At 40.1% G+C, this 18,792-nt stretch overlaps 1 protein-coding gene across 1 annotated transcript in view; it reads left to right on the top strand.

Annotated features, from left to right (window-relative positions):
• PLEKHA8 (pleckstrin homology domain containing A8) overlaps positions 1-18,427 on the top strand; it is a gene marked incomplete at its 5' end in the record, with an annotated part of 31,374 nt that extends 12,947 nt beyond the window's left edge. The window contains 11 exons of the mRNA XM_080338955.1: positions 738-862; positions 2,300-2,458; positions 3,384-3,424; positions 4,127-4,284; positions 5,833-5,992; positions 6,394-6,479; positions 7,131-7,189; positions 8,457-8,587; positions 9,397-9,467; positions 11,649-11,710; positions 12,632-18,427. Of these exons, the coding sequence (XP_080195081.1) occupies positions 738-862; positions 2,300-2,458; positions 3,384-3,424; positions 4,127-4,284; positions 5,833-5,992; positions 6,394-6,479; positions 7,131-7,189; positions 8,457-8,587; positions 9,397-9,467; positions 11,649-11,710; positions 12,632-12,829 (1,250 nt within the window). The 3' untranslated portion in view covers positions 12,830-18,427. The remainder of the gene's footprint in view (positions 1-737; positions 863-2,299; positions 2,459-3,383; positions 3,425-4,126; positions 4,285-5,832; positions 5,993-6,393; positions 6,480-7,130; positions 7,190-8,456; positions 8,588-9,396; positions 9,468-11,648; positions 11,711-12,631) is intronic.
• Between the last annotated feature and the right edge of the window lie 365 nt (positions 18,428-18,792).

Raw genomic sequence — 18,792 nt, 5'->3', positions numbered from 1 at the left:
AGGGGAGAGCATAAAAAAAGGATGGAGCCAGGCTCTTCTCAGTGAATGGGCAAGAGGAAATGGGCGTAAATTTAAATACCAGCAACTCCATTGAGACATAAGCAGAAATGTTTATATTGTGAGGATAAGAGAGCACTGAAACAGGTTGCACAGAGAAGTTGTGGAGTCTTCATCCTTGGTAATACTCAAAACGTGAATAGACATTGCCCTGAGCAACATGCTCTGGCTGACCCTGCTATGAACAGGGGAGTCGGGCCAGTTGATCTCCAGAGGTTCCTTCCAACCTCAATCATTTTATGATTCAAGGATATGTATTAAATGAATTCCTATGTGTTGGACAGGTTGCATCTTTTCCCTCCAGTGGTTTCTACCCAGAATCCTGGTCTTTTAATTCACAGTGTAATTGTTTGCACTTTAAACTACTTAGTGAAAACAAGTCAGGGTTTAATCCTATTTAAAAGGCCAAATAAAGTCAAGTGGTGTGTACTTGCTTTGTCTATGTGTCCTAAGTCTAGGAACATACTGTTCCTGTCTATGATGACAAATAGTGAAACAGTTTTTTACCTGTCAGGAGCATAATTTATGGCAAATCCAGCTCATCTTTTTGAGTTGATAGGAAATGTTTTGAACGAAGAAAGTATTGATTGGATTGGATAATACTATTTCAGTGACTTTCCAAAATCATATACTTCAAGATGGATACAATAAATGTAACTCTTCTTTTGTTTCACTTTTAGAGTTCACTGAAAACACAGAAGCCTTGAAGACTAAAATGTCTGAACTTAGACTGTACTGTAACCTTCTTGTTCAGCAAGTGCATAAAACGAAGGAAGCCAGCATTTCTGGGGTATCAGAACCAGAGGTACAGCACTATTTTTGGTGTAGACCACATCTGTCAAGTCTTGAGCATTGTGAATTCTTCTGGTTAGCCAATGTAGTGTTCACTCACAGCTGGTTAATATTGTACCCTCTTTTTGCAGAGATCCTATGGGAAATAATGTACCCACATAACAGCTTTTGTTTAAATGCAGTAACACTGTATTGTTGCAAATATCTTTCCCTGTGTTGGGGTGGCAAGTAGTGAGATGAGATGAGATGAGATCTATGATCCAGATAATAGCATCTCTGTAGTTGACCATATGTATATAGTGGATCAAAAAAACCAAAATATTTTTTATAAGAAGATAACTTACAAGAACTGCACATTTGTCTGCCCCTGAGTCATTAATATTCTGCTCAGAAAAACACTTCTCAGCCAAAACTTTTAAAAGGTCAAGAGACAACGCAGACCACAAAAAAGCAAAATTGCTAGAAAGAACTGCATGATTAGCCTCACTTAAGTTTCAAACCTTGCAAATCTTCCTGACCAAAGAAACCTCATTTAAGAGGGGTCTCCTAATGACAGTGATCTGCCCCTTGCTTTGAGAGAGAAATGTGTGAAGAAGGATGCACATCCCTTGCTGGAGAAGCTGGTGTGAAGTTCCAGGTTGCCTCTCACTGGAGAGATGGGTCCTCAAGTGCAGGACATGCAGGCAGAACATGTCAGGGTTAATAATTTGTATGTCCAAACCATCTCCATAAAGATACTCGATAAACTGTTTATGGTGAATTAACAGCCAGTGCAGAAGCACGATGTAGTGTATAAATGACTAAAAGGTGCTGTTGGAACTTGCACCTCATAGGTTTTGACAACAAATAAGTAATGTAATGTTTATCCAGCTCATAGTTTATGCTTCTGGGGCAAAACTCGCTTTCCCTGATCTTACTGCTATTTAACTGGAAAGATTTAATGCTACAATCATTTCAGGATCAATAACTGCACTTTGCAGAGATGAAGAGTGTTGTGGTAATGTGATACTTCATTCTGCCTGTTTTTTGAATTGTAGTAATTTTTTGTTCATCGGGTTTTTGAAATTATCTGCAGATCATTCTGATCCCATTTAATTTGTTTATTTTTCATTCCTCGTGCCAGTGGTGTCATCTGGAATGCCATTGTTGAATACACCAAGGCTTAGTATTTAATGCACCTTTAACACCAGAGATAAGTAACTAGAAGGCATTGCTTTCAAAACACAAGCATCCTGAGCTTTTTGTAGTGAGAAGCTGGGAAGAGTGGTGATATTGTGAGGGGGCATAGCCCCAGGAATACATGATGCCAGTTCTCTGAGCAGCTGACGCATTGCATTTTAATTAATGTTAAACAGAAATCATGAATGTAGTAGTTGCTTTGTAGACATTTGTTGCTCAAAGTTGTTCTTCTGTGTTGAGCCCATGTCTTCCCATTGGTTTCTTCCCACAGAGCGGAATTGATATGGGAGCTCTTTTAAAATCAACCTGTGACACCTTCCTGAAGACTCTTGAAGAATGTATGCAGATTGCAAATACTGCCTTCACTTCTGAGTTATTGCATCAGACCCCGCCTGGATCCCCACATTTAGCAGTTCTCAGAACGAACAAGGTAATGGCCACTAACCTTTTCTCTCAGTCTCTGCATAGCTGGTAAGGCGCCCTTTTGTGAAGCAGCATTTTTAGAAGTAGGGAATGCATTTTTACCCATATTATAGCTAGTAATCCTCCACTGGACATACTCTGATATTTCTTGTGGTTTGCAAGTGAGATAGGGCCATTTTTTTGTAATAATCAGCAGTGACCAATCTTTTAACTTCTAGTGACAGATGAAAGTTATTAAGCATTAACTTTCAGGGCCTGCTCCAGCTGCAGACAGTGGTGTTTCGAAATACCCCGGGTGTATGACAAGTTGGTCCATTGCAGGAGCTCACAGCAATTATTACTCTCCTAAGCTACTGCAGCATCGGATCTGTGGTAATACGTCACCAGGAGCTGATGAGCTTATCTTTTTAACGACAAAGGCACTTTATTGGATCCTGAATCCACAACTACATACGCAAAACTGGAGCATTTCTGACAAACAGCAGATTAAGCTGTATGTAGGAAGGTAGATGTGTCCCTACATCTGGGTAGTGAGGTTATTTCACCATACCTGGTATCTGGCCTCATGTTTCTTCTGTTTTTTCATAATTTCTTTTCATAAGTGAGGAAAACATCATTGCAAAGAAAACTCAATGCCTTGTTTCTTTTCCATATGCTGTACTGTGTCTCACTTGCCACTTGCTAGCTAGCTTCTAAAAGAAGGGTTTTGTTTTGTTTTGTTTTTTTTTCTTTTCAATATTTTAACAGTGTAATAACGTAGCACTGTTTTCTATCTGTATACTGCCTCCAGGTCAGAGAATTAGTGAGCGTGTGCTTAGCTTTTCAGCCTTTTTTGCTAACTCCAGCTTGGGTTTAATGAAATGTGAGGCCTCAGAAGCATGATACAGTCTTCTTGCTTTAAAGCATATTCCCCCTCCCCACTTATCTTGCAGGTAAAGCACTCTGTCTTGTCTAGTCACACCTCAACAGAAAGGTATGATAAAAGTTTTTATTGTCAATGTCTTTCTAATCTGTTTTTGGTAATGTCTGTTCTTTCCATACTTTAATATTACTAGTGCTGGATGCAGGCAGAATTGTATTGTTCTGAGCTGTGTACTTGGAAGCAGACGCAACAAAAGGGAGCTGGCTCACCCTACTTCACTTCTCTTCTTTATCAGCCCTTTCCCTTTTATTTTTCTCAGACACCCACTTGATGACCTAGTGGTCAGTCACCAGCCAGTTCTCTCCCACTTTATTGCTCTTTCCTGCATTTTAGGTTCTGCTCCATAAACTCATAAAATTGTTGATGGAGAGAAGGCTATGATTTGTATAGCAGATGGCAAGGGTGTATATTTTAAAGTACTAATGAGAGAATATTCTTTTAGCTACAATATCTGGCTATGATTTTCTTTATCATAATCAATTGTATTTTTTTATTTGTATCTCTCTTTAATAAAGGTCATTGTAAATATATTCCAACTCTGCAAACCGAGCTTGAAGTGTTAATCCTATGTGCTGCAAAGAGCTGCCTCGTTCCTTTTGTTATTTTAGACAAGTTCTTTTGCTCAGAGCAGCCTGTGACAGCCTATAATTTCTGTCAACTGTTTTTCTCTTATTGTTATTCATGTGTTTTCAGAGGAAGAAGCTTACCAAGCAATGTTTTATATACTAACCAGTATTCTTTCCCTTTCTTCAGGCAGATGGAATTGAACCCCTGTGAAAATGGCTCTGTAAAAGCAGAAATTAACCATCAAGAGCAAACCCTTATTAAAAATCTGGAATGTTTAAACCTGGAGACAAATGAGGGGGGAAGTGATGTTTCTGTTGAAGATCACATGGCAGAGGGTTTGGCAGGTAAACATATGCACCATCTTTTATCCAGCATCGTTACTCTTTAAGTGTAAATGGAGGGAGGTGTAGGGTGCCTGTGAGAGGGCTGATATGTTGCTTCCCAAGAGAGAGAATGTCAGTGTATTTTAGTCTGATATCTGCCTGTTGTCAAGTCTTCCCAGCATAGCTCCTGCCCTTGTTGATAGCTAACTTGGGACCGAATGGGGAAGGAAATTAAAAATCCTTTTTTGGACAAGTGGAGGCTCCTCTAGATGCTGATTGACGTGCGTAACAATATGGCCTGACAGAGCTCGGGCTCGTCTTGCACTGTGGACAGACACATTGTTCCCAAAGGCCCTCGCTGGGAATGCCAGCACCTCTGCTGGTGTGTAGGGCTGTGCTGTCAGAAGGGGGACACTGATCCTTTGTGTGCCTGTCTTGGAGGGGCTGACCTTGTAGTCTTTCTTGATGGTTTTCACAAATCTTTATGGAAAATTAGCACTTTTTCTGCAACTAAGAGAATACTAGAATGTACCTTATTTCTTCCATGACCTGAGCAATAGCATGAAACTTAGATTTGTGTGAGACTTCACTAAAACACTGTTGCACTAATTCAGTATAAAATTCCATCCAACATGGCTATATTGTTAAGGTCTGCTGAGCTTAATTTGGGTCTGTACAAGTAATGTATGATTTCTGCTCGTCCTGTTGTATTGTTCTCAAACAGCAGCTTTCTCTGCCTGGTCACCGTTCCAAAACATACCTGTGCAGTCAGTGAATCAGTTGAGGTTTTTAAGCCCAAGTCAATGATCAAGTTGATTTTGTTCTTACATGGGTTGCCTTTGGAGTTTTTCCCAATTCTGTAACTAGTGTTGTGTAGCATGATAAGTCCTTGCAGAATAACGTGCATTCGGGGCCACTTGTGTAGTGTTGTGTTTATTTGACACAGATGCACTTGACCCCAAAGAAGAAATAAAACAGAACACAGCAGGGAAGAGGCAACTGGATCTTTTTCTTGGAAGCTTTAAAGATATTAATACAAACCAGGGAGAACATAGCAACCTTTGATGTCATAGCAGTATACCCATCTAAGCAGCCAGTTTACTTATGAGAAGGAGCAAATAAGTCACTATTGTTCTTTTGCTTTTGAAAATGCATTGTGCCACTTTACCAGCACTGGTGAAGTTCCAGCGATGTGAGAAGTGATCTTTCTTTTAGGGAGATGAGTCTACTCCCTGCTGCACCCAATCACTTCTTCAACGTTCTCCTCTCATATTGCTGTCCTTTCTGAGGATGTGTGGGTTCACCTGCACTGGAGCCTGGTGCTGGGTCTGTCTGATTAAAAAGCAGTGGGGAAGGGACTGGTGGAAATGTGGTCTGAGCAGTCAACAGTAGGGGAACTGCAGTGAGAGTCATGTTGCTGGCAGGGAGAGCTTTTAAACTTGCATGATCCAGATATCTAAGTGCCTTCCTTCAAATAGAAAGCATCTTGTTGAACAGGAATAACAGTATGGGTATGTGGCTGTTTTATTTTTCTATTTTTGTTTTTCTTCTGTTTCCTATAAATGTAAGGCACTAAAGAAAATGGAGAGAACAAGCTGCAAGCTGCAAAAAGCTCTGGTGCCCACAAGCTGCTGCAGTCAGAAACGAATTCTTTAAGTGGATTGACTTTGTGTGAGGAAGACAGAAATGAAAACGATTCTCCTACCTTCTTCAGTGTCATGAGCAATAGGTAGTACAGATTTCAATTAAAAGGATTATTGAAACTTTGTTAAGCCTTTAATTGACTCATTTTTAAGAGTCTTCTGCCTTTAAAGCTTTATTTGCTGAGATTATTCAACAAGACTGTATATAGCACAGTAATTGAAGAAGATAGCCTTTGTAGAATTAACTGTACAGAGTGGAGTGGGAGGTTTTTTCCTTGTTTGTAATTGCAGACCCTGCTTGCACACCACCAAATGTGCCTTTCTGCAGTCATTTAACATAATGAAACAAAAGCTATCTTGGTGGTTCCATGTCTATAAATTTTACATCTATGCAAATGAAGTGGGCATGAAATGTAATTTTGCCTTTAGAAGTTGCAAAAAAGGAATTGTTAATTTAACAACCTTTTCTGCTTGTCCTGGACACCAGGTTCAGCGATATTGAGCTTCGGGAGGAGGAGGGCATACCAACAGAGGAGTTTCTGGAGTCGTGTTATGCAATTGTACCTGTTCTGGGTAAGCAGCTCCTCCTCCTTTTCTTCTGACACCTTTTGACTGTTTTCAGTTGCGAGAAAAGGTGGAGCTGTTGGCTTAGAGAATTAGTTTCTTCATTAAAGTGGTATAATAGAAACAGTTCCTATCAGCAGAATTAATTTGACTGGTACCAGAAGATGTTTCTTACTTCGGTTTATGGAAGATCCATTTTCATTTAGATGAGACCCATGTCCAAACTGTCTGGAACTTTATGGGTCTGTCTGGAGCAGCAATTTCTTCCCCTCAGAAGAGCAGCATGTATACCTTACATGCCCAGTACAGTGGACAGCATGCCATCAGCTGTACTATCTATTGATTTTTTTCCAAAGGCTTCTATCTCCAGCCAGTGCAGCTCCCTACCTGCTTGACCCCTGCATCTGACAGTGGACGTGAGGTCCCTGTGAGCATGAACCCTTTTGAGGACTTCTGAATTGTAGGTTGGTGTATTTTAACACTTGCACCCACTGAGGTGGATCAGCTCTACACCGAAGAAAGACTTTGGTTTACGTTACTAATTTAGTGTTCTCCTGACATTTAGAAGGATTGTTAAGAGAGTAAATGAAATTAATTGTTACTAAGGCATGAGGACTGGAAAAAAAACAGAAAATATGGCCTCTTTTTTTTTTTTTCTAGACAAGCTGGGACCAACTGTTTTTGCTCCTGTCAAAATGGATTTTGTAGGTAACATCAAGGTAACACCTTCTTTCTGGCAACTTTTAAATTTTTTTAAAATTTTTTTAAACAAAATATCTATTTTGGGCACTAAAGCTCAAGAATCTTTGTTTTAGGAGTCAATAGTGGAAGGCTATTTAATATTTTATAATGTTACCATCTGTCAGATCACAATGCTGAAATACCCCTAATTCTGTTTTTACAATACATGCTGTGTTTAAGAAATCCAGTTGTTGTGTGAAATCTTATAAAATACTTGTTTGACTGCCAAATAAAGTATCTGTTACACCTAGTGAATATGACTTTGATTCTGAGCTTGAGTAGGTTATAAGTCATGATGTGATGGTAGCAATATTGACTTTGGATTGTATAACAAAGGAGGTGGAGGAAAAAATCCCTTTCCTCAACCAAGTAGGAGGAAGTTGGTGCGTTAAGAAGCAGCTTCTCAGCAGGTCAGGGCAAGCCCTGCAGCCTCAGTTCTTGGTCTGGTAGTTCTTCAAGCTCAAAGTCTGAATAGGTTTGAAGTGCTGCTTGTGATTTTTCATAGCTTTTCTTTAAAAAAAAAAAAAGAAGAAAAACAAAGCATATCTTCTGAGTGTATGATAAGGAACATTGCATACATTCAGATTTGTTTGGTGCTTCTCTTACTGAAGGTAGCCACTGAAATACTGAAAATAGCAAGAGAGAAGGATGCTATTTAAAAAACTAAAACCTTGAATATTCATTGTCAAGTGATAGGCAGCTTCTCCTTTAATGTAGACGAAGAATGTGTTTATCTGCCCCTTATATAATTTTTTCTCTTGTTTTTATGAGGAGTTGTGCATAACAAACTTGGGAATAAATTAAAAAGCCTAAGCATGCTGATGACTGCTACGTGTAACTGAGATTTTGCAGCTTAGCAGTTGTCAGAAGGTGTTCTTGCTTGTACCTGAAGCTTGAGGCAAATGGGAGTTTGATTGGAGAGCAGGTTGATTTAACTCCTTTCTGCTGGTGTAGAGGATGCCATGGGAACCTAAAGCATTTTGTCAGACAGAAATGGCAGGTTCCCTGTAAATCTTTGACTGAAATGCGGGGTTTTTTTTTTGATTGTGTTACCCAGATGTGACTGGGGTGGTGCCCTGGGAAGATGTGCCTAGTGTGGCAGGGCAGCTGTGCCATGGGAAGCGTGTGATGTGGTTGGGGATCTGTGGTATCACTTTGCAGGGAAGAGTTGTGATAAATAGGTGGTATTTGCAGAACAGGTCACTGTTTGGTCTTAAAAGGCTTCACCTCTTGTTTTCACTCCAGAAAATAAACCAGAAATTTATAACCAACAAAGAAGAGTTTGATACCCTCCAGAAGATAGTGCTCCATGAAGTGAATGCAGGTGTAGCACAAGTCAGAAACTCTGCTACGGAGGCTCTCTTGTGGCTGAAAAGGTAACGGCCTTGTATCTACTTACACTATGAATTGCTAAGGTGCAATGAGAATCATTAGAATCATTCCAGTTGGAAGAGACCCTCAAGGTCATTGAGTTCAACCATAACCTACCTCTAGCACTAAACCATGTCCCTAAGAACCTCATCTATATGTCTTTTAAACACCTCCAGGATGGTGACTCCACCACTTCCCTGGGCAGCCTGTTCCAGTGCTTCACAACCCTTTCCATGAAGAAATTTTTCCTAATATCCAATCTAAACCTCCCCTGGTGCAACTTGAGGCCATTTCCTCTCATCCTGTCACTTGCTAGTTGGGAAGAGAGACCAACACCCTCCATGCTACAACCGCCTTTCAGGTAGTTGTAGACAGGCCTTTCACCAGCACAAGCTTGTGTACTTGGAGCAAACGGGTTACTTTCCACTGGCTTCATCAACCCAGATTGGCCAGGTTCAAGATTAATGTGTTGTCTGTGGTTGTATCACTGCGACTTTGCCAAAAGGCCCGAAAAACAATGGCAGGCGATCTTTTTTTCCTGTAAAGGTGAAGTTACAGTGAATGACTGTTCCTGCTGGACCAGAACATCAGGCAGGCTGCAGCAGAAATGTTCTAGCAAAGTATTTTTCTTTGGGTTAGGAGAGAGGCTGAAGAAAGTAGCTGCAATTTTTTAAATGCAGATTGAAAATGGCACCTTAATTCCGAGTTTTAATGCACTTCTGAGTTGTATTACAACTTTGAGGGCTTTGTTATACTTTGGATTACTTTGTTATAACCATGGTTTCTTTTTTATTTCATGTGTTCATCCTGGCAGAGGTTTAAAGTTCTTGAAAGGGTTTTTGACAGAAGTGAAGAATGGGGAAAAGAATATCCAAACAGCTTTGAGTAAGTGCCAGTTGCTTTATTCTTCCTGTGCTTCTGAATTTATGTACTAGGCTATTTTCTTTCTTGTTTAGAATCTGTGTTTCCTTCAGTGACTAATGATGCAAGTAATTTCCAAGACATAAATTTTTTTAAAAGTACAGTTTTTGAAAATGGACATCTTCAGGCAGATTACTAGACAACTGGTCAATGTTGATTTAATAGCAGATAAAGATTCCTTTAATTGGCATACTTTTGGCAGAAGAGACAGTCATATCTTACGGAAAGAAGTGCTTTGTCTCATTCCATTTTCTCTACTGGTTTCCAGCGGGAGCACTCGCAAATTTATAGTTGTTGTGTTATTTTTTAGTTATTTCTGACATTGGCCGTCACTCTTTGAAATCACCTCTTTGCTAGTGTGGCTGTGAATTGTTTGTATCAGTTAGAAGGGAGTTTGTAATGGACAAGAAGGCATTTTTTTCCAAGTACAGAATTCTGACACTTGCCAAGTCAGAGTAGTGCCCACAGCAAATATAAAACAAAATACAAACCCTGCTTAGGCTTGACGTGGTTGTTCCTGAGTAAGACCCTCTCTACATGCATGCAGTCTAATGTTATGATAAACCAGTGATCTTTTAAACAACTAAGCAGCTGCCTTATAGGATCAGTACAAATAGCTACTATGCACTGAAGTATATAAGCAGCTCTTGGAAGTGGGACTGTAAATACACCGCTACCAGATGTGGATGTTAAACACCGTGGAAAGTCAAAGCACGTATTTGACCTTCTGAGTCTGAAGGCTGTAGCAGTGAATTCCTTCTTGAATTGCTTTGTGTCTATGGCAGAGACATGCTGTTGTTTTTTTCCTCACTTCACCTTTGCCTTTCTCCCCATGAAAAGCTCTCCCGTGTCTTTATCACCATTGCAGCTTTGGTTTGCTGTTAGAGTTTCTTACATAGGCCTTCTCATGCTATTTGAATCTCAGGTAAAGATGGGGATATGTGTTCTCCGTCTACAACCTTGAATGTCAAGCTAATGACATGAAATGAAATGAAAATAAAAAATGGAATATCCACCAGGTCTTACAATCTTCTGAGGAACAAACAGCTTTTTGAAGGGATTTGTCTTTAATTGGGATTTAAACCTTAGCCAGCTTTTAAAATTCTGATGGTTTTAATATCCCTTATATTTGCTGATAAGGCAGAGAATAGACTCATCATTCCTGTTTGCTACATAATACTCTTTTCCTCCTTATTTCATTGCTCTTGTTACTGTACGCTATTCTCATAGATTTTCATTCCTACTGTGAAGATAGAACAGACACATTCCCCAGTCATTAGACTGATAGGTGAGGAGTACTTCAGAGTACAGCAAAACTTATGGCTGTTTACACTCTTCCAATAATAACTGTCCGCAGTCTCTTGAGCAAATACCTTAAAGCAGCAAAATGTAGAGGTTCTCTTTCTTCAAGGTGAACTGCTCAGGGAAAGTCTAGCACTATGTCAGGTACTTAAAAATTCAGCTGAAGGGCAAGGATATGAAATGACGGCAGTGACAAACTAAGACTGGGAAAATACGGCTCAAAGATATTTGGCTTTGTATATAGTAAGCTTTGTATATGAAAGTGGAGCTGTCTAGGAGCATAACAAGGGCCTTCATCAAAGTCTGCACTCAGAGGCACTCACAAGAGAGAACCCAAGGATTATTTGGTAAAGACCCGGTGCTTTCCTTTCCAATGACACTCAAAACTTGACCCTCGGATGCAATGAGAGGGCTTTTGGTTAATGCCTGAGCTAACCACCTTGACTGAGGCTGGCTAACCATCAGCTTGGAAGATTTTTTCACCCTGTGTATTATTTTATCAGACTTGCACTGAATGGAGAACTAAATAGTAGGAGAAATGTTAGGTGTGAAGCACAGCTAGTCAAATAAAAATTACATTTGCCATCCTGTCTGTTAGAACACTTACTTACCATGGATGAGGTGAAGGAGATTTGACAGCAGAGCTGAGACCTTGGTGCAGAAATCCCAAATCTGTCATCTCCTTTCAGTCATAACTTGGGTGCTCAGAAACAGCCTTTATTTGCATCCAGTGGCAAGAGTATATCCATAAATAGTCATTTCTAAGCTGTAAGCTGTCTTTGTGATGCAAACTTAATACTGCCATACATCTGTCTCTTGATTTATTTATTTTTTTCCTTTAAGACAATGCTTATGGAAAGACATTACGGCAGCACCATGGTTGGGTTGTCCGCGGAGTCTTTGCTGTAAGTATTTATCTTAGTTACTGATAGAGCCTGGGGGTCTTGTTGGTGTGATCTGGCATTGTGTGTAATTCATAAACTATGTTGAATGTTTAAGTGTTAAAATGAATAGATTCTTTTGTCAGACTTTATTTTCAGGGTGACATTGGTGGTTATCACTGTGTTCAGTACTGGGCTTTCAGTGTGGAACCTTCTTTCTGGAGCCAAAACAGATGGATCACTTTTGCATGCATATTTTTTTCATTATGTGTTTTTCCGCACAGACCGGCAGAGCTGTTAAATGATGAAGTGAGGGATTCGGGTTGCTTTTAAGGATTGATTGGTCTTTGGACGTGAGCATTCAATAAGGATTAGTGCAGAATGTGTCAGGGACTCAAAGTGGAATATATTGGCCAGAGGAAATGGTTTGTTTTTATCCAGTCTGGCAGCTCCCCCTTGTGTCTGTCACTGGAAAACATAAAAGGAAAAAGGAAAGCCTCATCCAGGGAATCATGACAGAGACTTTGACTGGGAGAAACAGAAATGTTGGGGAGAGCTTACTAAAGAGCGTTTTGAGAATGGAACTTCAGTGCTGAAATGTATGATGCTGGTTTGGAAGCTCCCTTAACAAACTGTATGTGGAGTTTGTATTTAATTAATTTCTAATGTATGCTATTTGTTTGTACAAAGTGTGATATACAGACACTTCCTAAAAATCAGGCCTCTCTGGAGATGTCTTAAACTGGGGATCTACACAGAGATTAAAAAAAATAATGTTAGCCTCCCTCTCATTTAAAAATCTTAACATATGCATGTACACATAAATACATTAAAGCTATGCAGTCTAAGTGCATAGAGGGATGTCTTAGAGGTTTTGTGTGTGTTTAGTTCAGTTTCTTTTCCTGTTCTGTTTTACAAATCTAAAAGCTTTGGTTCCTTTCCCAGTTAGCTCTAAGGGCAGCTCCAACATATGAAGACTTCGTGGCAGCTCTGTCTGTAGAGGAGTGTGAGCCTCAGGAAGAAACATTTTACAAAGGAATGCAGAGGGACCTCAACATTTACTTACCAGCCATGGAAAAGCAGCTAAATATCTTGGACACTCTCTATGAAGTACATGGTTTGGAGTCAGATGAGGTGGTATGACTACAGCAAGACGGTGTCTTTAAACTTCAGGGACTGTGTCTGTTAACAAAGATTTATTTTGTTTTGGATTTTTTTGGACATCATTTCTGTTCATTATATCTTTTCAGGTGGAAGAGTGTTGTGAGTGTTTTGGGGGAAGGGTATGTATGATTTGTATTTTTTCATTGATGCTTGTTTTGTGTTTAAATGCGAAGGTACTGTTTCTCTTTGGGTCACAACTATGTCCATGATGAATGTTTTTTTGACAGTTTCTCTCATGCCTGTGCATTCCCTCTTCTCTTCACCTTGTAAAAGTAACAGAGCAGAATTTGGCCTTTGCTCCCATACCTTAGGAGAGAGCTGTGCAGGCAGCGGAGCGGTCGGGATGTCGTGATGGAGCCCATGCAGGCACTGCTGGCTCTGGCTGTCATGTGCCCTGTGCCCACTCCCTGCCACAGTGCAGGAGGACAGAGGTAGCGAGATTTATTGTGACCTTGGTAGCAGAAGAGAAGGTCAATTAAATGCCACCTGATAAGGTACGCGGTGAGTTTGTCCCTTAATTTGGGTTGAAAGCTTTTTAATGCAGCGCATCACCAAATATTAGAGAGATCTTCACCATAAGCTGGTTTGAGCTTCCCTAGGAACCAGCCTTTGAAACTGGGTGTCATGTTCCCTGACCACCTCCCAGTATGTGCCACGTTCTCCCTGTCAGCTCCTGCCAGTGGACCACAAGAAATTCGCTGGCACAGACTGGCAGAGCCCAGCAAATTGCAATAGTGCTTTACACAAGCAATTGAAGATCATGTCCATCATCCTGGTTTGTTAAAGTTTTGGTGGGATTTTCTCTTTTGGGTTTAGGGTTTTCTTAAATTCACACAAAAATGTAGTTTTGAATTGAATATGGCTAGCAGTTTAAAAAGCAGGTTTTATTAAAGTCCTTCCTAGTTTGACATTATGGGCAGAGCCTTCATGAAAGTGGACATGAAATGAGTGAAGCATAGGGGAAGCTAGAATTTGTCATGGAGCCATTACACATTGGGCCAATTACAAACCTCAAAATCCTAAATTATGTAGAAGTGACTGGAAATTAGGAAAATAAAATTTGCCCTTTTCTCCATTTTGCTGATACAGATAAAAATGTGCTCTTAACACTGCTGCTATTAAAAATAATAAAGAAGTCCTTTTAGCTAGTGATATGGTTAAGGACAAAATTCCTAGCTGTGTTGATGACTAGAGGGCTGGCTGTGAATTATTGACTGCCCATTCAAGGCATAAGTGGGTTTCTCAGTGGTGACCTGCAGCTTCAGATGGCTTTGTGCAAAGAGTTGAGCTTAACTCATGTGCAGGAGGAGAGCAGAGTGTGCTAATGAGGTACTTAGAATTAGTAAATCTTTGTAAATACAGGAGAAGTTTCAGTGTCACCATACTGACAGGAGAAGTACTGGCTTTTACTAGGCTAAAAACCATGTTGTCAGTAAAATGAATGTACTGCAGGCCTGCTGCCCTGCATCACTTTGTGACAGGAACCTCTCTAAACACCAAATACTTCATCCTTTCTGAAGAGCCCAGCATTGTGAGCTTTAAGAAAAGCATGTGATGCTTGAAGAAATGACCAAACATCACACTTGGTGTATAAAACAAGATACCACAACTGTAATTAGATACCTAAACAGTGTAACTTTCTTGTTCTGTCAGTAGTGCCTACCTGTAGTTCCTGCATACACCAAGAGGAGTCAGAAGGATGTGGGGGTTTTAGTCTTGTGGATTTTCTTAATTTAAGTAGTATATATTTGTGTCTAAGTACAAAGTAAAAACTTTTGGCCAAAGTTTATTATTTAATTATTTCACTGCTCGCAGTGCTAAAAATGAAGTAGAGAGCCTTTGGGATTTCGCCATCTTCTTCTAGGCATGAATGCAAAGAAAGCACCCCTGCAGCAGAACAGCCAGCTCTCCACCCTGCACGGCTTCCTCAGGGTTTTCAGCTGTTATGTGGGAAACTTTGCTGCAGTAGTTCTTAGCTGGATGCTCTGGAAAGGTAATGGAGACCACATTTCCACAAAGCATCAGCTGGGGTATGCAGGGAGAACAGGAAGAGATCCCTTTTCTCTAGAATTTAGCTGTGAGACCATGATGAAAATTGGCTTCCCTTTTTTGCTCTAAGCTTTTCCAGTACCGGGAAAGCATATTCAGCACTTAAAGTCTTGGAGGTATTTGGGGGGGGTTTGTGGTTTTGTTTTGTTTTGGTTTTTTTAACTAGTGAGAGAACCACTGTTTTGTTAGTAGCGCATCAGGCCCAAGGTTTGATGCAAAAAGTAAGGAGGCTTTATTTTGTAAGCAGAGAACTTAACAGCTTCATCAGGCCATTAGCTTCAGCAGTTACTAACTTCTATAACTAACTTCTACCGTTCTTCTTTCTTCTAACAAATAGAGAGTGGTCCACGTGGCATCTTCTCTAATCAGCATGGCATCCTGCCTCAAAGCAGGCTTTCTTGCCTTGGTCTGCTCTGTAAAGTTGGTAATTCTGAGAATGTTCTTAGCAGACCAAGGGGACTTATAGAGCAGGAACTGAGCAAGGTCTCCATGCCTCCTAAACTTATACTTCACCATGCACTGCTCCTGCAGGGTGTTGACCACTTCTAAGGCTAACACATGCCACCTTTCCAGCTAAAACACCACTAAGAAAGAAACCCATGCAGCATGTTGCCAAGCTTAACTCCCAGTTGTACCTCTAAGGATGCAACAGACCAGATGACCAAGGGGAAGCAAATGCACTACGAGACATTTCCCTTCTTTCTTTCTTTTCCTGTGGTGTCAGTTTGGCAAGCAGAGAGGAATGATTTTGATTTTAATAAATGTAGAGAGCAAGCCTTCAAATTTAGAGTTGGAGAGGGGGTTGGTGGGTTTTGTTTGGTATGTTTGGTTCATTGATCAGTTGGGGTTGTTTTGGTTTTTTAATGACTGATATTTTTGAACTGACCTGCATACTGATAGAGGTCCACGTGGCTCTCGGAGAACAGCACCCTTGCTCTATATACTTTACATTAATTGCTTTGGTTTCTCAAACTGCACTAGTCTAAAGTTTTGCATCCTTTTCCTTTAGAAATGCTTTCGGCTGTTTCCTTCAATGTCTAACAGTTGCATATTCTCAGGGATTTTTCTTAGCCATGGCAAAATAAGAGTAATCACAGCCTTTCCCCAGGGGACTAAGGCTGCTTTTTGTGAAATTAGTATAGCTGAGTGTAGAACTTTGATACAGCACATGACACTGACGGTGTCTGTCCAGTGCACAACCTTGCTGAGACATGGTAAATCCCAAAGCAATCTGATAGAAGTGCTATCTAGTACTGAATAATGGCTGTCAGCATATTTGAATAGAGATCATACACACATTTTTTAATATAGTGCCATTGGCATTAGACCAGAGCTCTGAAATAATTTCAGTCGAGTTCTGCTTAGTAATGGGAGGCTTTTATTTATTTTATTTATTTTGTTGTTATTTTTTTTTAAAACAAACTATGTTCTGGGGCCCCCTCTGCAATTTTAAGACACCATACTCAGTTGCATATTAAAGTTCTGTGACATTACAATTGTAGAACGTGAACTGGATACTCAAGTGCTTTAGTGTAAACTGAAGGAGTCACTGAAACATCCCATCTTGACACTGCTGTACTATGGGTCTCCTTTTAACATATGCACTTAAAGTTAAAGGCCTTATACCTTCACTTACAAGCTTTTTGTAAAGGATCATCAAGATCTAGGTTACAACTGTTTGCTTTAAAAATGTTCTGTAGTTTGAAAAGTGTCACTTGGTTGGCTGGACATATAAAAAATATGCCCAAAATGTGCTTCCAGTTGTTGGCAGCGTGCTTTGGCAAAGGGGTGTGGACCATTATAGAAAACAGTGTCACATATGTTCATATGCTGAACTTGCTAACCTTTTCATTTCATTATCACTTCAGCTTTTGTGAAAAGCTTTAGGGAACCATAAGCTGCCTTTCAGACACCAGAAAAGATAATTAACACATTCCTACCTGGTCTCTCGTCCCCCACCTGGTCTCTACCCCTTCATTTCCTCCCGTTCTCATCTGCTTTGCTACCAGAGCTGTTGCTGTCAAGTCAAAGCATCTTTCCATAAGAGTGCAAAGTGGGAACTTTCGTAAGTGATACAAATGTAAACTTGGAAAATAAGACGTGAATTCTTTGTCAGGCAACAAAACATACAGTCAGATGGAGAATGTGCTGCTTTTCTCTGAAGTTTCTTCCCCATTTGACATATTTTGCCAGAAAAAACATACACTTTGAACTTTACATTTCACCAATGAAATTTAAATAAGACACTTCAGACTTGGCAGTTCTGCCTCTTGGGAGTGAAAGCACGGGATTTTTTTAAAAAAATTACCTATTTCTCTTCTCTTGCCTGTATAGTGCAGGTGACAAAACAAGAAGAGAAGAATGGTGGGAATAACGAAGTTCATGCCTCTTTGCTGCTTTCCGTAGCCCCTTGGTGAACAAACCCTTCAAACTGCTGCATGCTCCAAGCAATATAAAAGCACCCTTGTGCAGAAGGGTTTTCACAGTGCACTTACTGGTTCATAGCAAGCCCAGGCAGTAGCTGATCCTGCTCACAGATCACACAGGGATTTAAGCACTTGCTTTGAAGTTAGAACACAGGCACATGCTTCACTTAAACACGTGCACCATTCCACTGGCATGCGGTTCTTCAAAATGTAGCCTTTGACTATCATTTGTAATATCCCTTTGTTGGTATAGGATTTCTGCCCCCAGATACTCCAGGTATTCTAGAGGTGTGTTGTTTTTTCTTTTTAATATGTGAAACTTCCGTGTTTTCTTATCCTGATTTCTGCTTAGCACTTAAGTTTATTAACTTTATTTTGCATCGCAGCATTCGTGGGGTCCAAAACTTATTAATTCCTTTATTTAAAGCCATCCTGAAAGTTTGAGATTTGCATCTACTTGAAACTAAACAAGTAAATTGCATTCCAGAATGTGGTGACTAAACTGAAAACCAAAGCAGCTTGCTTTTGTGGTTTCCTTGCCTGTTTTCTTTTTTCAAGCCAATTTTGGGCATACATTTTATCAATGTCAAGCTGAGCTTCCTGCAAGCCTTACTTACACATTCTAAAGCACATTACATACATACTGAAACACATCTAAAGATGAAGAGAAGGTATATTGCCTTACACTTTAAATTTACTTTATTCTAGGGGCTTGTTCTTGCCCCCAAAATCACCTCTTCCAGTGTAAGCATTGCACAAATCGTGCTGTCATAAGCAGTTCAGTCTGAAATATGTACTTTGGAGTTTCCAGTCTGCATCATCCCTCAAATCATACAGCATCTGTCTCTTCTTTTGGAGCATTGTTAAGACCTTTGTCAGACTTTTATATTATTTCATTACAATAAACTTATTTTAAATAAGCATGTTTTAAAATCTCACTTTCTCTTTGCATGGATTTTGTTTCTTTTATTACAACAGAGGGCCTAAAGTGCTCTTCAGGAATGCATCTGTTCTAGGTACTGTGTGAACAGTCGAAAACAGTATGTTTCTGGTTCACAGAAACTGCGTGTCTGTATCTTTGTACGAAGAATGTTAACACACATGGAGCCTGTTTTGATTACGAGAATAAAAGCTGTGTCTGGCATGTGCTTGTGGTTCCTTGGCCAGTGTAAATGTGTGAAGACTGTAGCTAGAAAGGCCAGCCCAGCAGTGTGAGAGGAATTAGTGGTTTAAAACTGCATGTATTATCTGTCCTTCTTTTACCTGGGCTTGAATCTCTTCTTTACAGGTTTCAAAGACTTCAGAAACTCCTGTGTGGTCATCTTGAGAGGCAGATGAAGCCTAGTGCTCCTTAATTAATGTGGGTGTAACATCTCACTTTTTTTCCCCCCTTTCTTTCTCTCTGTCTAAACACAGCACCGACCTGAGAGCAGATCTGTGATTGACTTTCTCTAGCAAGGGCAAGTC

Source organism: Nesoenas mayeri, assembly GCF_963082525.1.
Source record: "Nesoenas mayeri genome assembly, chromosome: 2".
Taxonomy (NCBI): domain Eukaryota; kingdom Metazoa; phylum Chordata; class Aves; order Columbiformes; family Columbidae; genus Nesoenas; species Nesoenas mayeri.
The sequence above is the reverse complement of the archived record's forward strand: the minus strand, read 5'-3'. Positions and strand labels throughout refer to the sequence as shown.